At 42.1% G+C, this 22,592-nt stretch overlaps 1 protein-coding gene across 1 annotated transcript; it reads right to left on the reverse strand.

Moving 5' to 3' along the window:
* On the reverse strand, window positions 1–19,239 carry hsd11b2 (hydroxysteroid (11-beta) dehydrogenase 2). The gene is made up of 5 exons (XM_005929200.2): window positions 18,707–19,239; window positions 9,554–9,766; window positions 6,428–6,613; window positions 5,210–5,347; window positions 1–2,752 (listed from the first exon to the last, which is right to left on the reverse strand). Exons 1-5 carry the CDS (start codon window positions 18,984–18,986, stop codon window positions 2,349–2,351), a joined length of 1,221 nt encoding a protein of 406 aa, XP_005929262.1. The 5' UTR covers window positions 18,987–19,239; the 3' UTR covers window positions 1–2,348.
* Window positions 19,240–22,592: the final 3,353 nt, after the last annotated feature.

The following is a 22,592-nucleotide window of genomic DNA, read 5'->3' on the forward strand; positions in this document are numbered from 1 at the left end:
TAGAAGTCTGAAAAGCCAACTTTATTTCTATTACAGAATCAACCAAGTGAACGTTTTACATCATGTTTTTTTTTTAGTTTTCTTAAATTTTTTTTATAAAAAGAAACAAAGTCACAATTTGAATGGTGATAAAAGACAAGATGCCATAAATAGTTTGATTCGAAATGGGCTGAGAAACAAAACAAACACACAAATAGACAGAACAAAAAAGACAAAATAAAAAAACTCGGGGATGTTTTTGGAGGTGAGTCTGATGAGAGACAGGCTGTTTCCAACCACAGAAACACAACACCCTGAACATGTGCACAAAAGTTTGTTTTTTAGCTATGTAGTGTCTGCATGACTCATAGCAACACCCCAGCATATAATACCATATCTGCTCTGTACATGTGTTGTATAAAGTTTTGAGGTTTGAATTGTTGCATTTACAACAGCAGAAAAAAACTGCTACATGATTTATTGATCCATGTTTATACATTTAATCAAAGAGACAATGACGACACAGGGTGAAGAAACAAAGATCCTGAAGATGAAGTCAGCATTTAGTGAGAGAAACCAGCAGGCTGTCCTGCGAGAAAACAGCATGTTTCTTTCTAGTTTCCATGAGAATAACAGAAACGTGTCTGTGGCTCACTGGCAAGAACCAAAATGTAGCTGGATCATCTGGATTTCAGAGGCCAAAAAGATCAAAATTAAGTTTAAGCTCAACTATCTACATTCATCACCAGAGTTAGTTGTGCTTTTATTTCGAAGGCGAAATGCAAACAGGAAGTCTGATAACCACGTTTGGCGTTGATGAGCAAACTTCTCAAGCCAAAATCAGATAATAAAGTCACTGTGTTTTGGTTTTGCATATAAAATGAAACCAAAATACGTTAAACTGAAAGCGTGCTTTTGTTTTGAAATTATTTTGCCTCAATTTGCTTCCTGCAGAAAATACCCGGACCCCAGAGATCACAAGTGTAAGTAAAGTCTTTAAATACCTGAAGAAGAACATGTTTCTCTCTGATGCAGGTGGATGGACGCAGCACTGCAGCAGCTCATTTCACTGTTTGTTCCCTTTTTACTCCTTTTTTCTTTCGTTTTTTCACAGAAGGCCAAAGATTTTAGCAAAAATTAGACAAAAGTTTCATTCAGTATTTCTACACACTGTTATTGAATGCAAAAATCCCAAATGATTCCTGACTGTGCCATGACTAACGATTCATGTATGTAATGAATTTACTGTGACGCAGTTCTTTGTGCCTCACTAAAAAGTGTTTATGACTTAGAGACGATGGAACATCAGGAACCATAAATGAGGGCCTGCAAATAATGAAATCTGCTTCTAATAAGGGCCTCTGACTTGTTGTCAGTTGACTCTGTTGAGCAAAGACACAGTATTCAGCAGGTGTGTTCTCATTCTACCAGTTTCTGTACTGAATATAAACGTGGAGCTGGCCGGACGAGATTTGAGTTACAGATCTGAGGTTTCCCTTAGATTTTTAACTTTGACTTTGTAACTTGCTGCTTTAAGATGCTCACAGGTGGCTTGACTCAGCTGTGATGTTGCTCTGGCCCGGACACAAATGTCAGATTTGGCTCTTTTTTTTTGTGCGTTAATTTTGGCTGAACATCAGGTTCAGGTAGCAGCATCAGTCGAATCAGTGTGGGGCCAGACCTGACATCCGGAGATGGACCAGACCAGTGTTTGATTTGTTAAACTCCAGAGCGATAGTCAGTAAAAGCTCCTTTAGACAGCAAGAAAACTGTTGTTGCTGGGGTTTTTGAGAATTTATAATAATCTGCAGTCTTTGAATCAGGCATATAATTTGATTCAACACGGGACGAGTCGTGCTGAGTCAGTAGATTTTATGTCATCTAGCTTAGTCTCAATCTAAGAATCACACTGACTGTTGATGGGTTGATAGAAAATTAACTTTTTATTATGATTATGAAGCTAAATAATTTAATATGATGTAGGTGATAAAAATTGATATCTTTCTGCAAACGATATTTTTGTATGGCTGTGCTGGTGTTGGTTTAATGAGCTGCTGTAGTGTTTGCTTCCACCTGCAAAGCTGCTTTCTATGTGATAAAGGCACATGACATCAATGTGATCCTTCCGGTGTTTATACAGTACAGCTGGCAGAGGTGAAGGTGTCCCGTGATCGGCCTGTGGTTGCATCTGCCGAACCCCACCCCCTGACCTCCCCATGCAGGCCAGACATTACAGAGACAAACAGAAACCATTTTGGTGCATCTCAATGTTCCCTTCAACATTTTAAAAAACATAAAACGACAGCTCTACGAGTGTGTTACAGAAGTGGTCCTCTATCTGCAGGATAATACCCTCTGTGTTGACTGTCTCACATCTGCTGTAGCTTCTCCTCATTGTTGTTGTTATGAAGGCTGAGGTTCAGATCAAAGGCTGACTGCTTCCTCAGAGCGCGCGGGATCACATTCTTCTTCAAAAACCTTTTCTTCAGAAAGTTGTTGCTCATGCTGTAAGGAAAGTAGGTGTGGAGGAAGTACATGAGGCTCAAGCCAGAGCCTGCAAAGTAACGCGGCTGAGGCTGCGGAGCCAGCAGCGCCTGCACGATGGTGTCAACAACAGGCTGGAGGTTGGTGGTGGTGTGTTTGGCAAAGGTCTGGAACAGATCCTTGGTCTCGGTCACGTACTCCTCACCGTAGTCCTCAAGCAACGCCGGGGACAGATTCTGCAGCAGATGCTTGTGCTGTTTCTCCCAGTAGGCGGAGTTACTGGACTGAGCTGCAGACAGAAGAGGGCAGTGTTACCATAGCAACATCAATGACACCAAACCCCAATATTGCTTGCTTTTTAACTTCAACATTTAAAGTGAAAATCCATTTTAGGCCTTCGGTGTGTAGTTTTTTAGGTTTAGAATCAGCATCTCTGCTTCACATGCAGGTTTAATTTCAACAAAAGGGACGGCTGTAGCTGCCTGCACAGAATCAGCAGCTTTTGACACTCCACTGCCTCAGTGTGAGCCTTGACTCAGCTGCGGACTGGCTGTTTAACTGTTGAACATGGTGTCAGCAGGTCTTGGAAAGTTCAAGTTGAAGAGTGGGATAAGAAGCTTAAATGCAAACCTGTTTCTTCAGGATTAAAGAGTAAACAGATGGAAAGTGAGCCAGCTCGGTGTTTACATCCCTGTCATCACCACAGCCGGCGTGACGGGAACTCCTCCCTGTGGTTCTTTTGCTGTCCTACGTTTTCCTGTTTGAAGCTGCTGTTTGCTTTTATTGTTTTTGTGAGGACCCAGGAGGACTAGAATAGTTTTGGTCACACTGCAGTGGTAAACATTACACCCTGTTTTTATTACAGCTGAGTGCAAGTGGACTTTTAAAAGCTTTTTTCACTGTTTAAAGATTTTCTTTTACCTTCAGACCAATAAGAAACACATTTCACTCTAATGTGTGATAATAAAGTGTACAAAAGTAATTTAGAGTTTAGGGTTAAAGCTGATCCCATCACTGCCTGGCAAACACTGGTAAGCTATTAACGAGGGGTTTTCCTGGAGGAGACTAACTTTCTTTTACTGCAGTCTTCACTGGTTTGTAAAGGCCTTTGAGACAGATAATCACACTGTTTTTCAAATCATATAAATAATGAAAAAATAATCAGCATTTGTGTGGTTTAGATCAATATTAACAGTCCTACTAGCAGCATTTAAGTATTTAATTTTTATTTTCCAAAATGCACTTTCTATGCTGATGATTATGCACAAGTTGCAACTTGCTTTTTGCTACTGCCAAACAATTTATTCAAGATTTTTCAATTTCTTATAGAAGCATAGGAAGAAAATGAGATATTTCATGCTTTTTAAATGTTTATGAAAATATGATAAATAGCTTTGACATAACATTGAATTAGATCCCTTTACAAAGTCATTAAGACTGCTAAAGATTAGAAAGCGTAATTTAATTGCATGGAGCAATGCGTCTATTGGTTGATGCTCAGGTGTTTATTTTCTCCCAGTTTCTGCAATTTTGCATCTCAGGTTACAACAGACTCTGAGTCAGAAGAGAATAATGCACTGATAGTATAATATACTCTATTGCACAGTCAGAACTTTTAATACTTCAGGGACTTTTTATTGTCAGTACTTTAATGCGTTACTGCTAATTTTCCTAAAGTAAATTATGCAAGTACTTACTCCATCACTGGCCCGTGATTGTGAGTTAGATATTGTCTCTACATTTCAACATAATCAGGTTGTTGAGTTGTTATGTTGATCTGTCTCCTGAGCACAGCAACTGCAGGACAAAGTGAATTACTGAGGCATGCTCCCTCCCTCCCTCTAATCATATCCATCCATCCCCGAAGAGTTTCGAAATCCCAAGTCAGCACTGAGTGTGTGCGTGTGTGAAAACAGATGGTCCATCACACATGTGTTTCTCATCACGAGCGTACTTTCCTCAGCAGGAGGGCTGTCATTGTGTTTGACATGAGGCCAAACCACAGTGTACAACTCCTGCAGGATGAGGAGTGCAGTTTATTCCCGATGGATCCGAATTAATAAAAATCTTAAGCTTATTTCTACATCTCACCTCAGCGCTTAGCGAGCCCTTCGTCACAACTTGTCATCTTCTCTGGAAGGTTTGGCAGCCAAACAAATGTTTTCATATTCCACTCATCACTTTTACTTTTTGAACCAGAATGTGGAACAGTTTTTAAAAACTTTTACTTTAGTTTTTTACAGATTTCTTGGTCTGTCAATATTACAGAAAATTATTTGATAAGAATATGAAGTGATGTGAATAGTACGAGTTGGTTTTGAAAACAGTGAATAAATCTAATTCTCTGGTTGGTACCATTAAATGAAGCTATTAAAAACACTACAGTTTAACTTAAAAAGTGTCAAATAAAGTTTCTTTTAGTTTCCCGTGTCTAGTTTTATAATGCAGTAACAACAGATTTATTTCGTTTGATTAACGCAAATACAAATATAAAATATTGGATGACCGTTGATTGAGCCTTGTGGAACTCCTACATCTTATCACATTTCATATAAAAATAACAATTTGTTTCCATTGACTATTGTGCCTTAGTAGGTCCGAATACCAGCATGACATAAATCATTCATGCAGGTTTTCAATTGACTGAATGCAGCCAATGACCCAGCTACTCTGTTTGACCTCAAATCTCTGCTCATTCCTCTGTAAACTGTGGTGAGTTGAGGTGTCCAGGGTTTGGTACTGGTACCTGTCCTGTATGAGGATGGCAGGATGGTGGACACTTGGACTCCCCAGGGCTCCAGCTCGTGTCTCAGAGTCTCAGTGATGAGGTTCAGAGCTGCTTTAGATGCTCCATATGCTGCCAGGCAGGGAAATGGCTGGTCACCTAGAAGCACGGGTAAAGCGTCAGCATGACCTCTTTCATGTAGTAAGATTAGGGCTAGATACTCTACAAAAGAATTGGTCATTTTCGTCTTTGTTTGTTCTGCTGCTGTGCAGCTGCCTTCACCCACAGAACCAGACCAAATGAGCCCTAAAGTGCTTTCTTTCCTTCCTGTTTTTTAAACCTTCACTTGAACTAACTTACGCAGGTTAATTTGTCAGAGTATTCATCCACTGGTGCGCAACGCCTGCACTTACTCAGGTACTAAGTTCAGAAAACCCTCCAGCCTTTCTCACAACAGTGCTCATAAGACATAATAAACAAACCATCAAAGTAACTTGTGATTCAAGTTACAGATCTACCAGATGAAAAAATGAAAAAAGTGGGTCTTGCTTCTGAGTTGTGGTCAAAGAACCACATCAGTTCACTTTGCTGGATCCAACTGGACTAAAAATTTGACATAAAAAACTAAACTAAAGAATGTAACTAGTGGAATTTTTATTAAACTGAATCAACAAAATGCAAAAAGCTGATCAGGGAAGAAATTCTTAAATAAATTTGTACATTATGGTCAAAATTAATTATAACATTTCTTCCCTATGCACAGTAGCCAAATTTGCTTTGTTATAACAGCATATATTAGTCTCATTAAGTCCACTCTTGGATACTCTTGGTGTTAGATGTAACAATGTGAGTCTAAGAAAGAGGACGACATTTATCTTCTGCAGATGTGTTTAGTGTTTTTAGGGCCCAGAGCATGAACTGTTCCCTTTCCACCTCACCACATACAGAGAAAATGTTAAACTCTGTCTTACAGTCTAACCAACAGCAGATGTCAGTGGAAGCTGCTGAGCTCATTAACTGCACCTGGGGATGAACCTTTCTGATTGATTTGGTTGCACTGTGGTGTTTTGGCATGATGACAGAGTCGAGTTGGACAAACGGCCGGCAGCAGCGCTGTTTGTTTGCTTTGGCTGTTTGAAGGCAACAGTTTAAGTGTGGCTCACTCACTTTGGAGCACTCACGTAAGATTTATCACAGCATCTCTGTATGTGTGTGTGTGTGAACGTCTCAGACACACACCGGCGGGACTGGAGATGGTCACAATGCGTCCCTTGGTCTGTCGCAGCAGCGGCAAGAAGGCCTTGGTGATGCTCAGCGTGCCGAAGAAATTGACCTCCATGCACCCACGGTAGTTGGACATCAGCGACAGCTCGACTTCTCCGAAGTTCACGCACACGCCGGCGTTATTCACCAAAGCCCACAGACCTGCAAAGACAAACCAACGCACAGCAGAGGTTAGGAAATGTGGTGTGTTGACACAGACACATGAAAGCACTAATGGTAAAACAGATGGCTTGTGTGCCAGAGGACAACAAAAAGGCGAATTTAATAGTTACTGACATGACAGGATACATTTAATTAATTACAGCGTTTCGGATTTGATTGTGAAAAATCTTTTTTAGTAGATGCTGACCTTTGGTATTCAAATGAATAAAGAGTTTGACTTTAGTATTATTTCTTGCTACTTAAGTGAAACTTAGAGGTACTTGCACTCCAAGTATTTGATGCTATTTTGTATTTTACACACATATTTGCGCACAAATACTGTGAAATAATGTGAACCATTCTAATTGTTTTAGTTTTAATTATCGAGCTGACTGACAGAACTTTAAAATTTAAATCATCTTCTGTACCTTACTTTTGAAGAATTTGGGTATATTTGATTAAATAAGTCATTACTTTTCTAATGATGGACTATGTTTCCTCTGTGGTGAGAGTCTGAGTACTTTTGATTGATCGCTTGGATTCACAGCGAACATGTGGAGGCCTGGTGTGTTTTCTCAGAACTTTTATGTAACATTTGTTCCGCAGACCCTCAGACTGCCAACACATTCAGCTGTAGTACACCAACAACTCTCTCTCTCGCTCTGCTGGTGTAAATAAGCCTCACTCGTCCTCATCTGAAGCGGCTGTCCCAGAATCCCAGTGTTTGTTTCGGGGGCCGCTGTGGGAACTTTGTTTAGGTCTGAGCTGATGAATGATAAGCAGGCAAACAACAGGCCAAACTTTGACTCTGGGTCAGCGGTAAAAAGGTCAAACATAAAGTTTCCAAACCAGAAGGCAGCAGTTCATGTTCTGTGAACTGGAACTGGAGGCGACCTTCTGATGAAACTAAAATTGTAAAACCGAAGCTGCTTGAAATAAGCTGCAGTAAAGAATTTTATTGTGAAAGGCAACCTTAATGTGTCTTTGTGGTTATTAATGAACACTTTTTACCACTTTAAGAGTCCTTATGTAAGGCAGACATCCCCACAGAGCCCTCTCTTGGAGTGATCTTTGGGTTCCCTCCCTGGTCAAGGACTATCTTGCTCAATTACTAGTTTTGTCTGATAGCCAGATCTATGAAGAGGCACTCCAGCTTTCTTTTCTTTGGCTTCTGGGAACACTTGAGGCTTTAAATAGAGTGTTTTTATCCTCACCATAATCTCTGCTTATCAATGTTTTATTGCATAATCAGGTGTGTAGCCTTCTAAACTTTGTCCAATGAGCTTCGGGACATCTTAATGGCAATTCAAGCAAACAGAATGTAGCAGATGGGCGTTTGGTGCCAGAACAAAGAATTCGTTTCTAAATGAGACATTTAATAGATTTGCAGGATTTTCTAAAAGTATGTTTTTATTTTCTCATAGCTGGGAAATTTTATGGAAAAACTACAACTCGATTGATCTTCAATTAAAATAAAGCAAGAGGGGATTCTTTCTGAATCTTTTTCTGAATCCGCTCTTAGAAAACTCCAAGCAAACCACACAACAGTTTCATGCTTTATGTCTCGCAGGGAGGCGAATCCTTACAGTGTGTGACTGTGGCCAAATCCATGTCCCAACAACATGAGTAAAAAAGTGCACACTCATGCAAGGACATAAACCACACGCGCAGTTCCAGCGTGTGTTTAAGTGACCTTTCCTTCCAGATATTTTATTACATCCACACACGCACACACACTGTGTGTATCCTTAAATGACTGGGACATGAAGCCAGCGGTCTAAGATGTCTAATTACAAAGCCAGTGGGTGCTGCAGGGCTGAGCCAATCACAGACTGAATCAACACTCTGATATCTGTGTGTGAAATATGAGACACCTGCACTACACCTCTCGAACAGTCCTCCACTCGCAAAGCAGTCCGAGCCATTTGCAGTGGTTTTGCTGCCTGAGCGCCTCCTCTGCCACTGTGATTTCCTAGAAGGCTGTTGGACAAACTCCACCACACATTCCTGTGCATCGCTGCACGCTCTGAACCAGCACGCTGTGCAGAATCAGCCGACCATTTAAAGGAGCAGTCCAGCATTTACCGGTGCTCATAAATCTCTCTCCCTTCGAACCTTGATCTTGTGAAGTTCACCAGAAGCTCAGCAGGTGATTAAACTTTATCACACCGGCATGCCACCTCATGTCAAGTCACAAGTTAACTGACAGGCCACCTCGCTGCGGTAAACCCCACATACACCTGTTCCCTGCAGATTGCTGTTGTTTTTCTGAACTCCTTCCTGTTCCAGTTTTGTTTAACCCTTAACTGCCCGGTGACTTCATTCATAATCACTCAGCTCCCTGCAGTCAAGATGTCACTAATTTAGTGTCGCTAATGTTGATGGAGCCGCTTTGAAGTTTAGTTCTTTGTATTTTTTTAATACCCAAGACTTTTGATGATAACAGGTCAACAGGTGAAGATGTACTTGGAGCTGCTGACGATTTCGTCAGAACATTTCAAACGAAATCCAGAAAGATATTCGGAGATTATTTTTTATGCTCTATCGACATCTGGACTGCAGAGATTTGTTCTTTTTATGGGGTTCAAAAGTTTTATTTCAGCTTTTAAGTTCAATAAATAATCTGTCCTTTGTCAAACATACTTTGAACCATATAAAATATATTAAAAGTAAAACTTGGCATCATTCCTGTTTTCTTTGGATCTACTTCTAAAACAGAGTACAGTTTGGAGAAGACTACACGAGCCATTTCAGATGTCAAACTCGTGCTGAGATTTAAATGTTACATCTCAAACCGCAGTCATAAGAACACGCGATCATCCTAACTTGTGACCCTGAAACACTTGATAAATGTGGCGGTAGCTCCATTAAATCCATTAAGCCTAATCCTAGCTGGTTTGTCTGGTATGAACAGACTCAGAAAAAGCAGTTCGTCTTTACCTTTGAGCCCCAGTTTGGCTTTGGTGTCCAGCAAGGCCTGTTGCACTTGTTGTGGCTGGGTGATGTCCACCTGGAGGAGGGTGAGGCGGTGTGAGCAGGTCCTCTGCAGCTCCTTGGCTCCGTCTCCATTCAGATCCAACACTGTGGCGAACACTTCAAAGCCCAGGGAGTCCAAATGTTTAGCCGTTGCATTCCCAAAGCCAGAGTCGCAGCCTGCAGGGACAGAGCGAGCATTTTTTTCAAGTTCATGTCTCTTTACTGTTAACATCAAGCTGCAGAGCCAACGAAAAAGAAAACGAGATGCACTTGTCTTTGCCTCTGAAGAAAAAAAGAAAGCAAACACTGGTTTTGGTTTATGTGACTTTGACTCCAAAAAGTTGCTTTATACAAATCATATATACCTATGTTATAAATACATGATACTTTCAGCAAAATATCACACAGTGTTCTAGCACAATATCTAATCTGGGACTCTAGTCACGCAGCTCATGGCCCCCGAACCAGAACCTTCATCCAGCAACTGTTAACTGTTCTTGTTGGAAACACAAAACATTACAAAACAGGCAAAATGACCACTCAGACGCTTACAGAGAAACACGTGTGAGACACCGCCGCCAGGTTAGGGATAAGTTTTCATATCTTGTGTCTGACAGTCTGTTCCTGACTCCAGGCTCCACCTGTACTACCTGCAGCATTATGACGGCTTCCTGGTTCTGCTCAGATCCTGATTCAGGTCCTGAAAAGTCCCTAAACCTGCACAAAAGAGCTTTTGTTGGCTCAACCACAGACAAGAGTCTGGGTGTGAACCTGGTTTCTGGTGTCAAAGCATTGCACCCTGCACTTCCTCCATCCAGTCCTTCAGGTGTAGCTCACAAATGCAGAGTTTTCATTTCGAACAGAACCTGACAAAAGATCGACTCAAACACAAAGTTCTTTGTTAATGCGTGAACCTTTTTCTTTACCTTCACCAATGCTTGTTTTGTTTTTTGTTTGTTTCTGAAAATAATATGGACATGTTTTACAGCACAACTGGAAAGTTTTAATCATTACACAATAATCTTACTGTTATCTGGGCTAAGATTAGGCATTAACACATGCATGGTGTGAAAGGAGTTTTCAGCCTTGGCAGAGGCATGCGGTCTCAGACGCTCTTGGAACTGTTTCACTGCATTTTTAAACTAAATAATTAGTCAATAATAATTAACAGATTCCTGAATTCCTTCATTCCCTGATCAGTGGAGCGAGCTGTTATTTTTCCTCAAACTTTATGAGGAACCAACCGCAGAGCCGTTGCGTTCACACACCCACATATGTTCCTCCAGCAGGGCTGCAGTGTCCCTCAGAAACAGCCACCGTGGGGATCTGTCACGTACCCCGCAGCTCGCCCAGTTTCCCAGAAGTCCTGGTCCTACAACCTGATCCACAGCGGTACTCGCTGTTCTGTTTGTTCTTTTGTGCAGCGGGTGTCTGAAAGAGCTCTGCTGGCGAGAGTGTCGAGGCGTTGGCAAGTTGTTTCTATCCGTGTCCTTGGAGGATTTCCAGAGTCACGTCCTGAGAAAAAAGCCGCTGAGTGAGAGTGAAATAAATACCTCAGCTCTGCTCCACGCTGCAGAAACACCTGATTCATAGCTGCAAACGCTTTCTGCTGAGTTCCACTTGCTGTTCAACTGCCAGGATATTTTGAGCTGTGCTTTGTTATTGTGAGCAGCTTGATATCTGATAACAGAGGGGAATGTGGGGAGGGGGAGCCGGTTTCATGCTGTGATGTCTTTTAGCTCTCAGACTCAAACAAAATTAACATAAGGCCAGGAGACCAGCTCTTGAGTCTTGAGTCAAAGGGCCACCACACACAGCCGAGGGTCTCAAAAGGAATGTGTGCAGATTTAAAGTAACTGATTGTTTTCTTCATCTTTGTTGTTTTTTGGTGAATTCATCCAATTTGTTTTCCCCCCTAAAGAGCGTTTTCATCTCAAAGAGCAGAGAAGAAAAGCACGCCTGTTAATGCGCTGGTCTATCCTCGGTATACCGAGTGTGTGACTGCAGACGCGGAAACCTGACTAATGAAAAATTCACCACGTCATCACAGTGCTGAAAAAGCTGAGCCCAGCTTAACACTTTCTGTGTTAGCCACGTCAAAGAACAAACAAGTTTGTCTGACCCTGATCCCCTTCCCCTTACATAACACAATTAATTTGATATGTCCGCTCAAATCGTCGTATGATCCTATTCATCTTCAGGTTCCCCGGGAGCTGCAGATTCTTGGTTGATGGCTAAAGGACAGCGACAGGAGAAACCACATTTACAGAAACAGTAAGTCCTGTTGTTTGTTGCACCATGCTGTGGTGGAAAACGTATTTGAGATGGTTTGTTTGGTTTGCTTTGTCATGATTCGTACGTCAAGGTAGTGACACCGTTTGAGATATGATCAGGGCAAAAACGAATACGTAGGAATAAAAAATGTTTGTGTTTGTGGTCAGAGGTTTTGAGGTGAATATGTGACTGCGGTATTGCAGAAAAGAGGCTCCAGGTCTAAAGGGGAGCAATTTATGGCTGAGGCTCTGAGAGGCTCCTGAGGTTAAGAAAACAATGTGTGCAGAGACAGAGAAGAACAAATATGAATAAGGTCGAAAAGACACTTTGTAGAGACCTAAATAACTGCATTCATCAGCTCCATCCGCACATGCAGAAACTGCCACCGACAGGAGAGCTAACTCACATAAAACCACTAAAATTTTAATTTGTTGATATTAAACTTGCACAGTGTGTGGCAAATGTTCTTCCCAAGAAAAAGACAAAAATACCGCAAATCAGTCATGAGGTCTGAGGTCTAAGTGATCATCAGTGAAGACCCCAACACCAGCTCGCAATCCTAAACTTAACCCTGTGGTTTGGAGAGAAGTAATAATATGTCTTTGTAAAAAGAAACAAAACCCCCCCAAAAACCCTCCAACTGTTTTCCCCTTTTAATCAAGGGGAAAAGGGAAAGAAAAACGTTTTTCTTTGATTACCAAGGCAATTTTTCCTGTACTGGGGAATCTCCTTTGGTTAATATAACACCCTGCAGACAGAAAACGTTATAGGATACAAAGACTGCCATCAATCAAACGAGGTTAAAAAATGACCCCAAAAAGTTACAGATGTGGGATGAAAAAGTCAGGATTGTGATGTTACAGCGCTGTTAGTGAAAAAGGATGACAGCCAACGTTTGTGCTGAACTACGAAATGTGAGCCATCGCTTAGTGTTTAGAGCTTCATGAAAAAGTTTAAAGAGGTGTGAAAGAAATGTGTCTGAGGATTTCTATTTCTCCCTTTTGCTGGACTTGGAAGGTCATGGGGGTCTATAAATCAGCTGTGAGATACACCTGGAAGTGATCAGAACTGTCGTAGTATCACATTCACACCTAATATCTGTGTTCAGAGAACTTCATCGTTAACACAGGGAATAACCCAGGAATGTAACCACGAGAGTTCAAGAAACTCACAGGAGCTTCTAGGACGAGCAAACGAGAAGTATGATTGGTGTCTCCGCAGAGGTTGTAGAGATGTTTAAGGGTATTTTATGAAGTTCTATGGACCATTTGGGAGAATGCAGTGGTTTCCAATCTTCTTTTAGACTTTTTGGACTAAAAGGTCTAAAGCATACTTCTGTTATGATTCACAGAGAGGTTTTAAGGATCCAAGATGAAATTCTAGAGACCCTTCATAATGTGCCAAAGTCAAGATAGGGTTGCATGTTTACAAATGAAAATATTCCATGTCATCTTATCAAGATTCAGCTTGAGAAATTTAATTTGTCTGGAAACTGCACTACAGTTTAAATCTATGATTTAGCTTGCTGGGTTTGAAGACATTTTGGTTGGATCACAGGTTTCTGCTGACCAAGCTGACAATGAGACTCCACGTTTCACTTACTGTTCCTGTTGATGTGGAATCAGTGAACACGGTTTTTTCACTCCTCGCCTTCTGTGGTGTTTTTGTGAACAAAATGCTTTTGGTGCAAACATTGAGCAATGTTTTCTAATATCCTGCTATTATTTGCCTGACTGCGTGAAAGAAAAGTTTTCTGTGCGTGAACTCGATGTGAGGACATGATGAAGGTTGCCATTGCTTCATCAATGCAATTGTCCAACTGTAAGCAGAGGTCAAGACTGCAAAGCTTGCAGAATCAAACCTTTGAATAACAAAACCTCGGTTTCTAGACTGTTAATAAGCAGAGGCGTATTACACAAGACTTCACCCCGGATGCAGCTGCAAACAGTTTTTAAAACTTTTAAAACTTTTGACTACGACATGAGGTGAACTCTAAGTCTGCGTTTATGAAAAGGTGAACTCTGATGAACTTTCTGTTGAACCGAGTGACTGAGATGAGGGAGGAGAAACGAGGGGTGGAAGCATAAGAAAGTGCACGAGTCAAATGGGAAAGGAAAGTGAAAAATATTCCAAAAAAGGGAAACAGCACTATGAAACAAGGAAGTAAAATGTAGAAATGGAAAACAATGAAGGAAAATGGAGCACAATTGAGTAAATACAGAGAACGAGAGAGAAAAACATGAATAAAATGATGAAAGAAGACGGGCATACAAAAGAGCAAAGATCGAATAAGTAGAAGGAAGAAAATCTGATTACTCACAGTTAAGAGATTATAGATGTAATGTAGGTTTTGCTACAGAAATATTTTGATTGTTAGTTACTGAACGCAGCTGTTTCAAAGTGGAGAAAGTGGTTTGATGAAATGTGTAGTTTAGACATTCATGCTTCTAATACAAATGTGTCTAACAGAACCAAGTTTGTTTTTAGCTGTGTTTGTCTGTCAACAGGATCAAATTTCATCAGACTTGGAGAGACGAAGCCCGAGCAATGAAAGAAACCATTACATTTTGGTGGGCTTCTGGCAAGATGGTGCTTTGGACTTGGTAGAGGACTGGGATTTGTCTAGGCCAGGGGTGGGCAACTCCAGGCCACGAGGGCCAGTGTCCCTGCAGGTTTTATATATGTCCTTGAACCAACAAGGCTAAATTAGCTCCTCAACATGTCCTGAAGTTCTCCAGAGGCCTGGTAACGAACTAATCATGTGATTCAGGTGTGTTGACCCAAGGTGAGATCTAAAACCTGCCGGGCACCGGCCCTCGACGCCTGGAATTGCCCACCCCTGGTCTAGGCCATCTCCTGCAGGAGACTACTGCAGGCGTTTTAGAAAACCTTCGATTCTCATCAACTTACCATCTTAAGGTGTCCGTCATCAGCAGTTCTGACCATGACTCCCTTCCCTCCCTCTGAAAGAGTCTAAAGGCTCTGAGAGGTTTCCTTAACACGTTGGCAGGACATCAACCTGCAGCGCTGCCCAGTCACCGAGCCCTGTGACTTCAGCCCTCATCCTTTGAAGAATGTGGCTCTGTTTAGAACAAATCAACTTGCTTTCTAAGAGGTTTACTGCAGCCTTTTGTTCCACCCTCTGCTCTTATTTCCAAAATGACCAAACGTTGACCCTAACAGTTTTCGGCAGAGCCAATTAAGAACGATCTGTTGGTTGAGATCTGGGATCTGGACCAGCTTTAAATCTCCTCGTAGATATTTCCCCTTCTACTGGGTTGAAGCCAATGTTCAAAGGGCCACGAGAGTGAGAGAGCTTTCAGGCTGTAATCAGATCTCAAATAAAGCTCCGCACCGTATCTGCGTGAAGTACTTGATAGTAGGATAACGTGGTTGGTGTGCAAAGATGTGAGGCTGTATCTTGTAAAGGCCATGTGCGCTGTGGTGATCTTCATGCACGCTCGTGTGTGTCTTAGGGATTTATGTCTTGCCATGTCAACAGACCATCTCCTGAAGCCCTACAGCTCCGGTGTCAGACCGCTTAGTCTGCAGGATATGTTTGTTCTGGTTTGGGATTACTTTGAATCTGTGCCATGGCGGATGTGTACAATCAGACGAGTACAGACGTGAGAATCTGACTTTTTAGCTGTTAGAGGAACACGTAATATTTTATTCATTGATCTATTAAATCCACAGACCAACTAATTGGTTTAAGAGTTTTGGTTGCTAGTAGAGGTAGTCTTTTGGTGAGTAGTCAGAGTATTGTTTTAGTTCATCTCATTGCCCCTGCTATTGCTGTTTAATACCCCATCATCCTTTCACCCTAAAGGTGTCGTCTCATTTGAGTTTGTTCATGCAGACTTCTGCTCCTCCAGTATCCTACCATCATTTGTGCCTGTAGGGTAAGTAATACTGGAGACAAACGTTGTGCCAGTTCATCCAGACATTTCACTCTTAACGAGAGAAGTGGACTGACTGACACCGAGACCAGTTTATGGCTAACATCTGTTTTTCTAAAGGTCTGCTGCTTGATGGATGCTGTGTGATGTGTTATACTCACTGGTGCCGGTGCAGTTTAATGCGTGAACGTGAACGGCTTTATTTGTTTAACCTAGATTTTTTTTCCTCCCGTTCAAAGGAGCACTCCTTCCTGTGTGGGAGGTGAGTGGCAGAGATCTGGACCACACCTTTGTTCAAAGTGTAAAGGTGTTTGCAAACAAACTGACATCCCCACACAGCAAGAAAATATAACAGGAAATACGGGCCAATCCTGTGCAGCTGAATGACATTTCACTTTGTTTGGGATGATAATAATAATTAACATAACTTTTATTTGTTTGAAAAATACACAGAAAACCTCCCAAGACGCATTTTACCTTTGTGTATTTATGTAATTGCTCCAGTATTTGGGTTTTTGATCGTGCGCAGCTTAAACATCCATCCATCCATTCGCTTCCGCTTATCCTTTTCAGGGTCGCGGGGGGCGCTGGAGCCTATCCCAGCTGTCATAGGGCGAGAGGCGGGGTACACCCTGGACAGGTCGCCAGTCTGTCGCAGGGCTAACACACAGGGACAGACAACCATTCGCACTCACATTCACACCTAGTGGCAATTTGGATTATCCAATTAACCTATCCCCACAAGCTGCATGTCTTTGGACGGTGGGAGGAAGCCGGAGTACCCGGAGGGAACCCACACAAACACATGCAAACTCCACACAGAAAGACCCCGGCCTGATGGTGGAATTGAACTCAGGACCTTCTTGTTGTGCGGCAACAGTGCTAACCACCGTGCTGCCTTACAGGAAATATGTGCGTTGGTAATAGCCTGTTTTTTATATGTCAAAAAATCTCAGAAACTGTGTGTCATGGGAAATTATCATCACAGTAGCTGTTTGTAAAAAGTGACCGTAGCCACTGTGAAGTCTGGTTTTGAAGCTTAAGTGTTTGCAGCCAAAAGTGACTGCCAGAGGCTGGAGTGTCAGGTTATTATGTAAGCCAGTGGATAACTGCATTAAAATTCTCCATAGGCTCCAACACAGTCAGTCAAATATTAAGAAAGCTCAGCAGGCACTTAGAAGAGACATCGCCGGAACCACACCTTCAACTTTATGCCTTGATAGAATCTAATCAAGTGAGCTATAAAAAATAAACACACCCTATAATTATTTAGAAAGAAATTAGATGGATGGCAGTGAATGTCACTGACTGCTATCGAGACTTACCATTGTCACTGTTATGAAATTGCAAATGTGACCTCTTGTTTTTTCTCCACACGCACTTTTTATCTGCTCGGATGTGATTGGTCGATAGAACTTGGGCTCCAAATTAAGAAACTTCGCGCCTATTTTCTGAGCTTAACTTCTCCAAATGTGAAGTTAGGAGAACTAAACAAGTAATAAATTAAGAAAACAACAGGTAAGGACTAATGAATAACAATGAACACCCTCTCAGTAGATCAAGGCAGATTTCATTATATTTTTTAATGTGATCTGTGTTTGACATTTACAGGGAAGCAACAGGTAATTTAACACAACGGCTGAGCGTCTTTCTGTCTCCACAGTAACGGCTGTTTCCTACCTTTCAGGGTTACCTGAGGAGCAGTTTGGGAAAGTTTCCACTATATGTGTGCTTCTACGGAGATTACAGGAGAGTACAGTTACACAAAAGCAAAGCGTGGTGTGATTAAAGTGACGCATTAATCTGTAGATCTGATTATCTCGTTAACTACGACACAAAGAGGCCTGGGCCAGCTGGATGTCAGGCAACAAAAGTGTGATTAAGGCTGCATGGAGACGGAGGTCAGCCCACACACACACACACACACACACACACACACACACACACACACACACATGAATATAGGTCTTCACTCCACAGTGATCAGATAACAGAGAGCGCAGCAAAAACAGTCATCTGCGATCAGCAAACGCACCGCTGACGTTTCCCTCATACGCTGACTTTTATTGTGAAGGGAAATCCCATTTGACCACCACACTCCCCCACCCCCTCCCTGCAGGCGCCCATTGTGCATAAAGTTTATTCCCTGTCACACACACAAACAGAGAGCCAACACACACTGTTTTCCTTTGGGATCAGATCACCTCCTTGATCCGAGCGGTGATTCGAATGGTTTTTAAAGAGGGCTCAGTACACCGGGACCTCACCACGTCTGTGATCATTTACAGTCACACTAAAGATTACAAAACTTCTCCTTTTCACCTCTGAAAGCCTGCTCGCCTCTACCCTTCCCCTCAGAGGCTCTGTTGAAAACAGTATAATATTAAGTTTTAAGGCTGCATTTAATATTTTTCTGCTCTGCTTTTGCATGCTTGCATGAAATTCTAACTGCAAATGACAGGATCAGGGATCTTTATAAGCTTTGGGATTCCTGCCAGCTTGAGGTTTATTTTAGACAGAGAACACCGATGTACTATAATTTCAGGACAGATTTTTCTCGGGGTAAAATAAGCATATCTTAAATTACATGCTCCTGCTGATAGATACGTTGATAAACTCAAAACAAGTTTGAGCAAAATCTGATGATGCACTTTTCAGAAATTTACAAAGTTTGCCTGTTTTCAAGCAAAGATTGTTGGTTTTCATGCTTTTGGAGCAACCAGTTCCCCATCTTCCCGACACCCAGGATCCTAAATCTGACAGAAACCCTTATCATCGAGGAGAAATCAGGAGGATTTCACCTAAAGTGCACAACTGACAACAACTAAAAAGACTGCATACACACGCTGTTGTGAAAATAAGACCCAACCCAGAATAAATACACAAACGTCTGATTTCTAGTGTCGATAAAACACCCGAATGAGTGGGCAGTGCCTCCTCTTACCTGTGATGATTACGGCTTTGCCGTGGGCAGGCAGCATGGCTCGTGGCTGGCTGGTCTTGGTTGCATAGTAGATGCAGAAGGTGATGCCAAATAGCACCGGGAGCAGCATGGCCGGTAGGCAGAACGCCCACAGCCTCTCCACCAGCACGGTGGCCCCCAGCCAGGCCACCACGGTGGAGGTGGTGTTCAGGTGGGACGCCAAGATCTTCTTCATGGCTCCACCGATGAACACAGTCACAATGGCCAGGTAAATCCAGAAGGGGAGAGTGTAGTCTTCCATCACTGAAGGAGAGTATGAGTGGCTTTTTCACCTGTTCTACCTGTCTGCCTAATTCTTACCTGTCTGTCCTTCTTTCCTGCAGCTGCAAGTTTGAAGTTTAAAGAAACAAGAGCGTGCTGTCCCCTCTGTCAGATAGTAACTCAGTCTGAGTGTGTGTCTATTTGTTGCTCTCCCTCTCTGCTGTACACACTCCCTCTCACACTCTGTGTTCTGACGAGCAGCCGGTACAGAGCTCTTCGGCTGCTTCTCTCACTCACTGTATATATAGAGATCTGCAGGGGAAGGAGGAGGGACTAAAGGCTGTAGCCCTGCATCTAATCTGCAGCCCACACACACACACACACACACACACACACACACACACACACACACACACACACTGAGAGAGCAAGTTTGGCTCAAGAACAATCATGAGTGTGAATTACCTGATCATTTATCAAAGTTTTTATGCAATAAAAAAATAAAAATAAAAACATAAGCACAAACCTGACACACACACACACGGCGCGGGAAACGTCATGTCTTATATGACTTCTCTGTTTCTACTGATAATGTTTTTATGAGTTTCACAGGTCAGAATGTGACCTTGACTTGTGCAGCAGCTGATCTGAAAGCAGGAAAGCTGCCAGAAGTGGAGATACAAGGTTTTCACTCAGCGGACAGACTGAGTCCTTTGTTCGACTGACAGCTCGCATTAAAATCTCATTCACTGTTTAAAAAAAAGACAAACAAATAAAATCCCAATTCCAGAGCTCTGAGCGCCCGGTGTTCAGGAAAAACCAGTAAGCAGACCTTATGTTGGGCTCAGTGGTTTAAGAATGAACTTTTGTGCTTGAACTTTATGTTGAAATTTGTATGAGATCATTACAGCGCCACATGGAGCTCATCAGAAGACTGAGACAGATTACCGATTATTGATGAATCGAATTTAGTGACGTCAATAACGACTGCACTGCACTCTTAAAGGTCAACACAAAAGCTCCAGTTGGAGTTACTTTGTCACACTGCTGCACATCATGCAAAAACCACATTTTCTTCTTTAAAAATCGAAACCTTCAAACAAGCACCAGCACCCCCCTGCACCTCTCTCGTCTCCTTTAAGTTCTTTGCATCGCTGTATTTGTATTTGCACTGTAATGATGCCTATATACCTTTGAGTAATGGATGCAGGATATTCCTTTTTATGGGTCGACGTTTGCTCATCGAACAGTTAACGCGACCTGCTCCAGTTGCTCCGGCTGAGATTGACCAGACAAAGGAGACTTGGAACTGTTGGGCTTTCTTCTGACTGAAACTTGGCTCAGAAACAACTTTCTCGACTCATTTCAATTTGGTGCTTGACACTCCCAGCCAGGGACAAAGAGAGGAGCTGGGCTGTTCTCTGATTAACAGCTGTTGAGCAACAGCCAAATGCCGACCCCTTAACTCTTGCGCCGTTGCATTTGTTTGACGTTTGGCTCTTAATGATGAGCTGAAAGAAAATAAAGTGTATTTTGTCCTTTGTCTAACTCCAACCAAGCCTTTAACCTATATCATTTGAAAAAATGCAGAAGCACTCAGAGCCGCTGATCTGAGGATGGCTCAGAGTGAGGACGCCACTTTGACAGGAGCGTTAACCTGGTATGTTTTTGACAGCAGGAGAAGCCAGAAAATCCCATCGCACACTCGGAGAACAAGTCCACACACAGCTGGGATGAGCTTTGACTGCAGGGGCGAGAGGCTTGAACATTAAAAGAAGTGACAAGCTGGATTTGATGACGTGTTTTCAGGGTTTACTCTAAAGTCTAAATTCTCACAGTTTAAATCTGGCCAGTGAGGCCAAATTACTTATAGAATAAGAACTGGAAAGTACAAGTTGCAATTTTTGCTGTTTAGCTAACATCACTAAAGAGTGCATGCTGAAGCTTTTCTTTTATTTCCTTCTGTTTTGGCTCCAAAGAGCCAAATTCTACATAATTTACTATTTCGGCTCACACTAACTTTGTTCTCTTTTCCATCAAGCTTCCCTTTTTATGCTGTCATTGATTTCATTTGTATATTGCATTGGGTAACACTAATTTCCAGACAACTGTGCTCATGATTTCTGAAAAAGAAGTGATACATTTCCAAGAAAGTACTCTGATGGACGCTGACATGAATTCATCCATTATTTCTACAACTGTAAATTACACATCAGTGTCAGGGCTGCAGCCAAGGGACCTCATTCAAGGACTGAACATGCACACACAGGAATAAATGTGTTGCTGAAAGACATCAAATAATTTGGTTTGTTATTTGTACGAGACGGGGCTGGTCTCGGAGCTCTAGGTTTGTTTTTGTTTTTTCTTTTAATCTGATCAAAGCGGTTTAGGTCTTCTCTGAACCCACGTGTGTTCACATCTAACATGCTGAGTAGCCACTTTTTAAATTCTTGTGTAAAACTTCTACGATCAGACTTGTTTTGTTTTGGTTATTTATCACAATATTAGCTAGAATTCAGGAAGACGAATTTGATATGAGAACAGGATGATGGGAAATTTGGTTATTTGTTTTCCATGCCTTTAGAAGTTTGATTTTATCAGGTTTTATTGTGCTGATTTGTTTTATCTGGACTTGCTGTAAATCACTTTGTGATCTTTATAAATAAAGCTTATTATTGTATTCTTCCAGAACCTGTTGGACCTGTAAACGTTTTAAAGACAGCACGATGGCACGCGTCATCTCAGGTGAGCTGCTGCTTCCAAGAATTTATGGAAAAGTCAACAGTAAATTTACTTTCTCCACAAACAGCAGGTGCTGCTGGCCTTAGGTGGTCTTTCATGTTTCTCACCATAAAAGTGCTGCAGGGAACAGACCTGCCTCTGCACATCATGTTTACGAGAAACCTTCTGATAACATCCAGGCTGTTTCTAAAGAGTTTCAGTTTTTCAGTGCAGTCGCCTGACAGCTAGAAGCCCCTCGGTCAGCATTTCCATCTCTGTGTGAAGTTCGTATTCCTCCCTGAGCCTGTGATGTCAGAGTGAGTGTGTCTGACTTTGCGTCGGCCCCATGGTGGACAGGTGCAGCCCACATCTCATCCTATTACAGCTGGATTAGCTTTCAGCCCCCTGCAACTCTAAGTTAGGATCGTTAGCTTTTCCACTTCATGCAGGACTGTATTGGATTCTATCCTATGTCCCACATTTCATTTGGCTCTAATTTACAAAAGTTAACAGCTCAAAAAGAAAAAACCTGAAGACGGCTAACTGACACATCACCTGAGAGAAGAGAAGTGGTACTCAGATAAAACACATTTGTCCTATGGTCAAAGCCAAACCATCATAGTCCCACTCAATGTCGGACATGCTGGGATCTCTCCATCCTCCCCCAAATGGAACAAGCAGTTAAGAACAAAGATGGATGGAAGCGTAGGTTGGCAGCTGTAGGGGGGCAGCTCAAAACGTCAAGGGCATTTAGCATGTTTTTGATAACATCTTACACAGATGGAGGTCATGAAAACTTTACACAGCTCAGCTTTGAACCCAGGAACTCCTTACTGTGAAGTAACAGAGCAAACCGTCGATGTGCACGAAAGAGATGATGAATCATGTGGACCCTGAGCAGACTCTCAGAGGAAGCTTTCCAGCA

The sequence above is a fragment of the Haplochromis burtoni genome, unplaced genomic scaffold (assembly GCF_018398535.1).
Source record: "Haplochromis burtoni strain Fernald_Lab_line unplaced genomic scaffold, NCSU_Asbu1 Contig_121, whole genome shotgun sequence".
In the NCBI taxonomy this organism is placed as follows: domain Eukaryota; kingdom Metazoa; phylum Chordata; class Actinopteri; order Cichliformes; family Cichlidae; genus Haplochromis; species Haplochromis burtoni.

What these genes read in the sequence shown, in the direction of transcription:
- hsd11b2 (XM_005929200.2), bottom strand. Translation starts at nt 18,986, where the DNA reads ATGGAAGACTACACTCTCCCCTTCTGGATTTACCTGGCCATTGTGACT. An exon ending in AGCCAAACTGGGGCTCAAAG is followed by an intron (nt 6,614 to 9,553) that starts GTAAAGACGAAC and finishes TTGTCTTTGCAG; the next exon opens with GTCTGTGGGCTTTGGTGAAT. An exon ending in GACCATCTCCAGTCCCGCCG is followed by an intron (nt 5,348 to 6,427) that starts GTGTGTGTCTGA and finishes CCGTGCTTCTAG; the next exon opens with GTGACCAGCCATTTCCCTGC.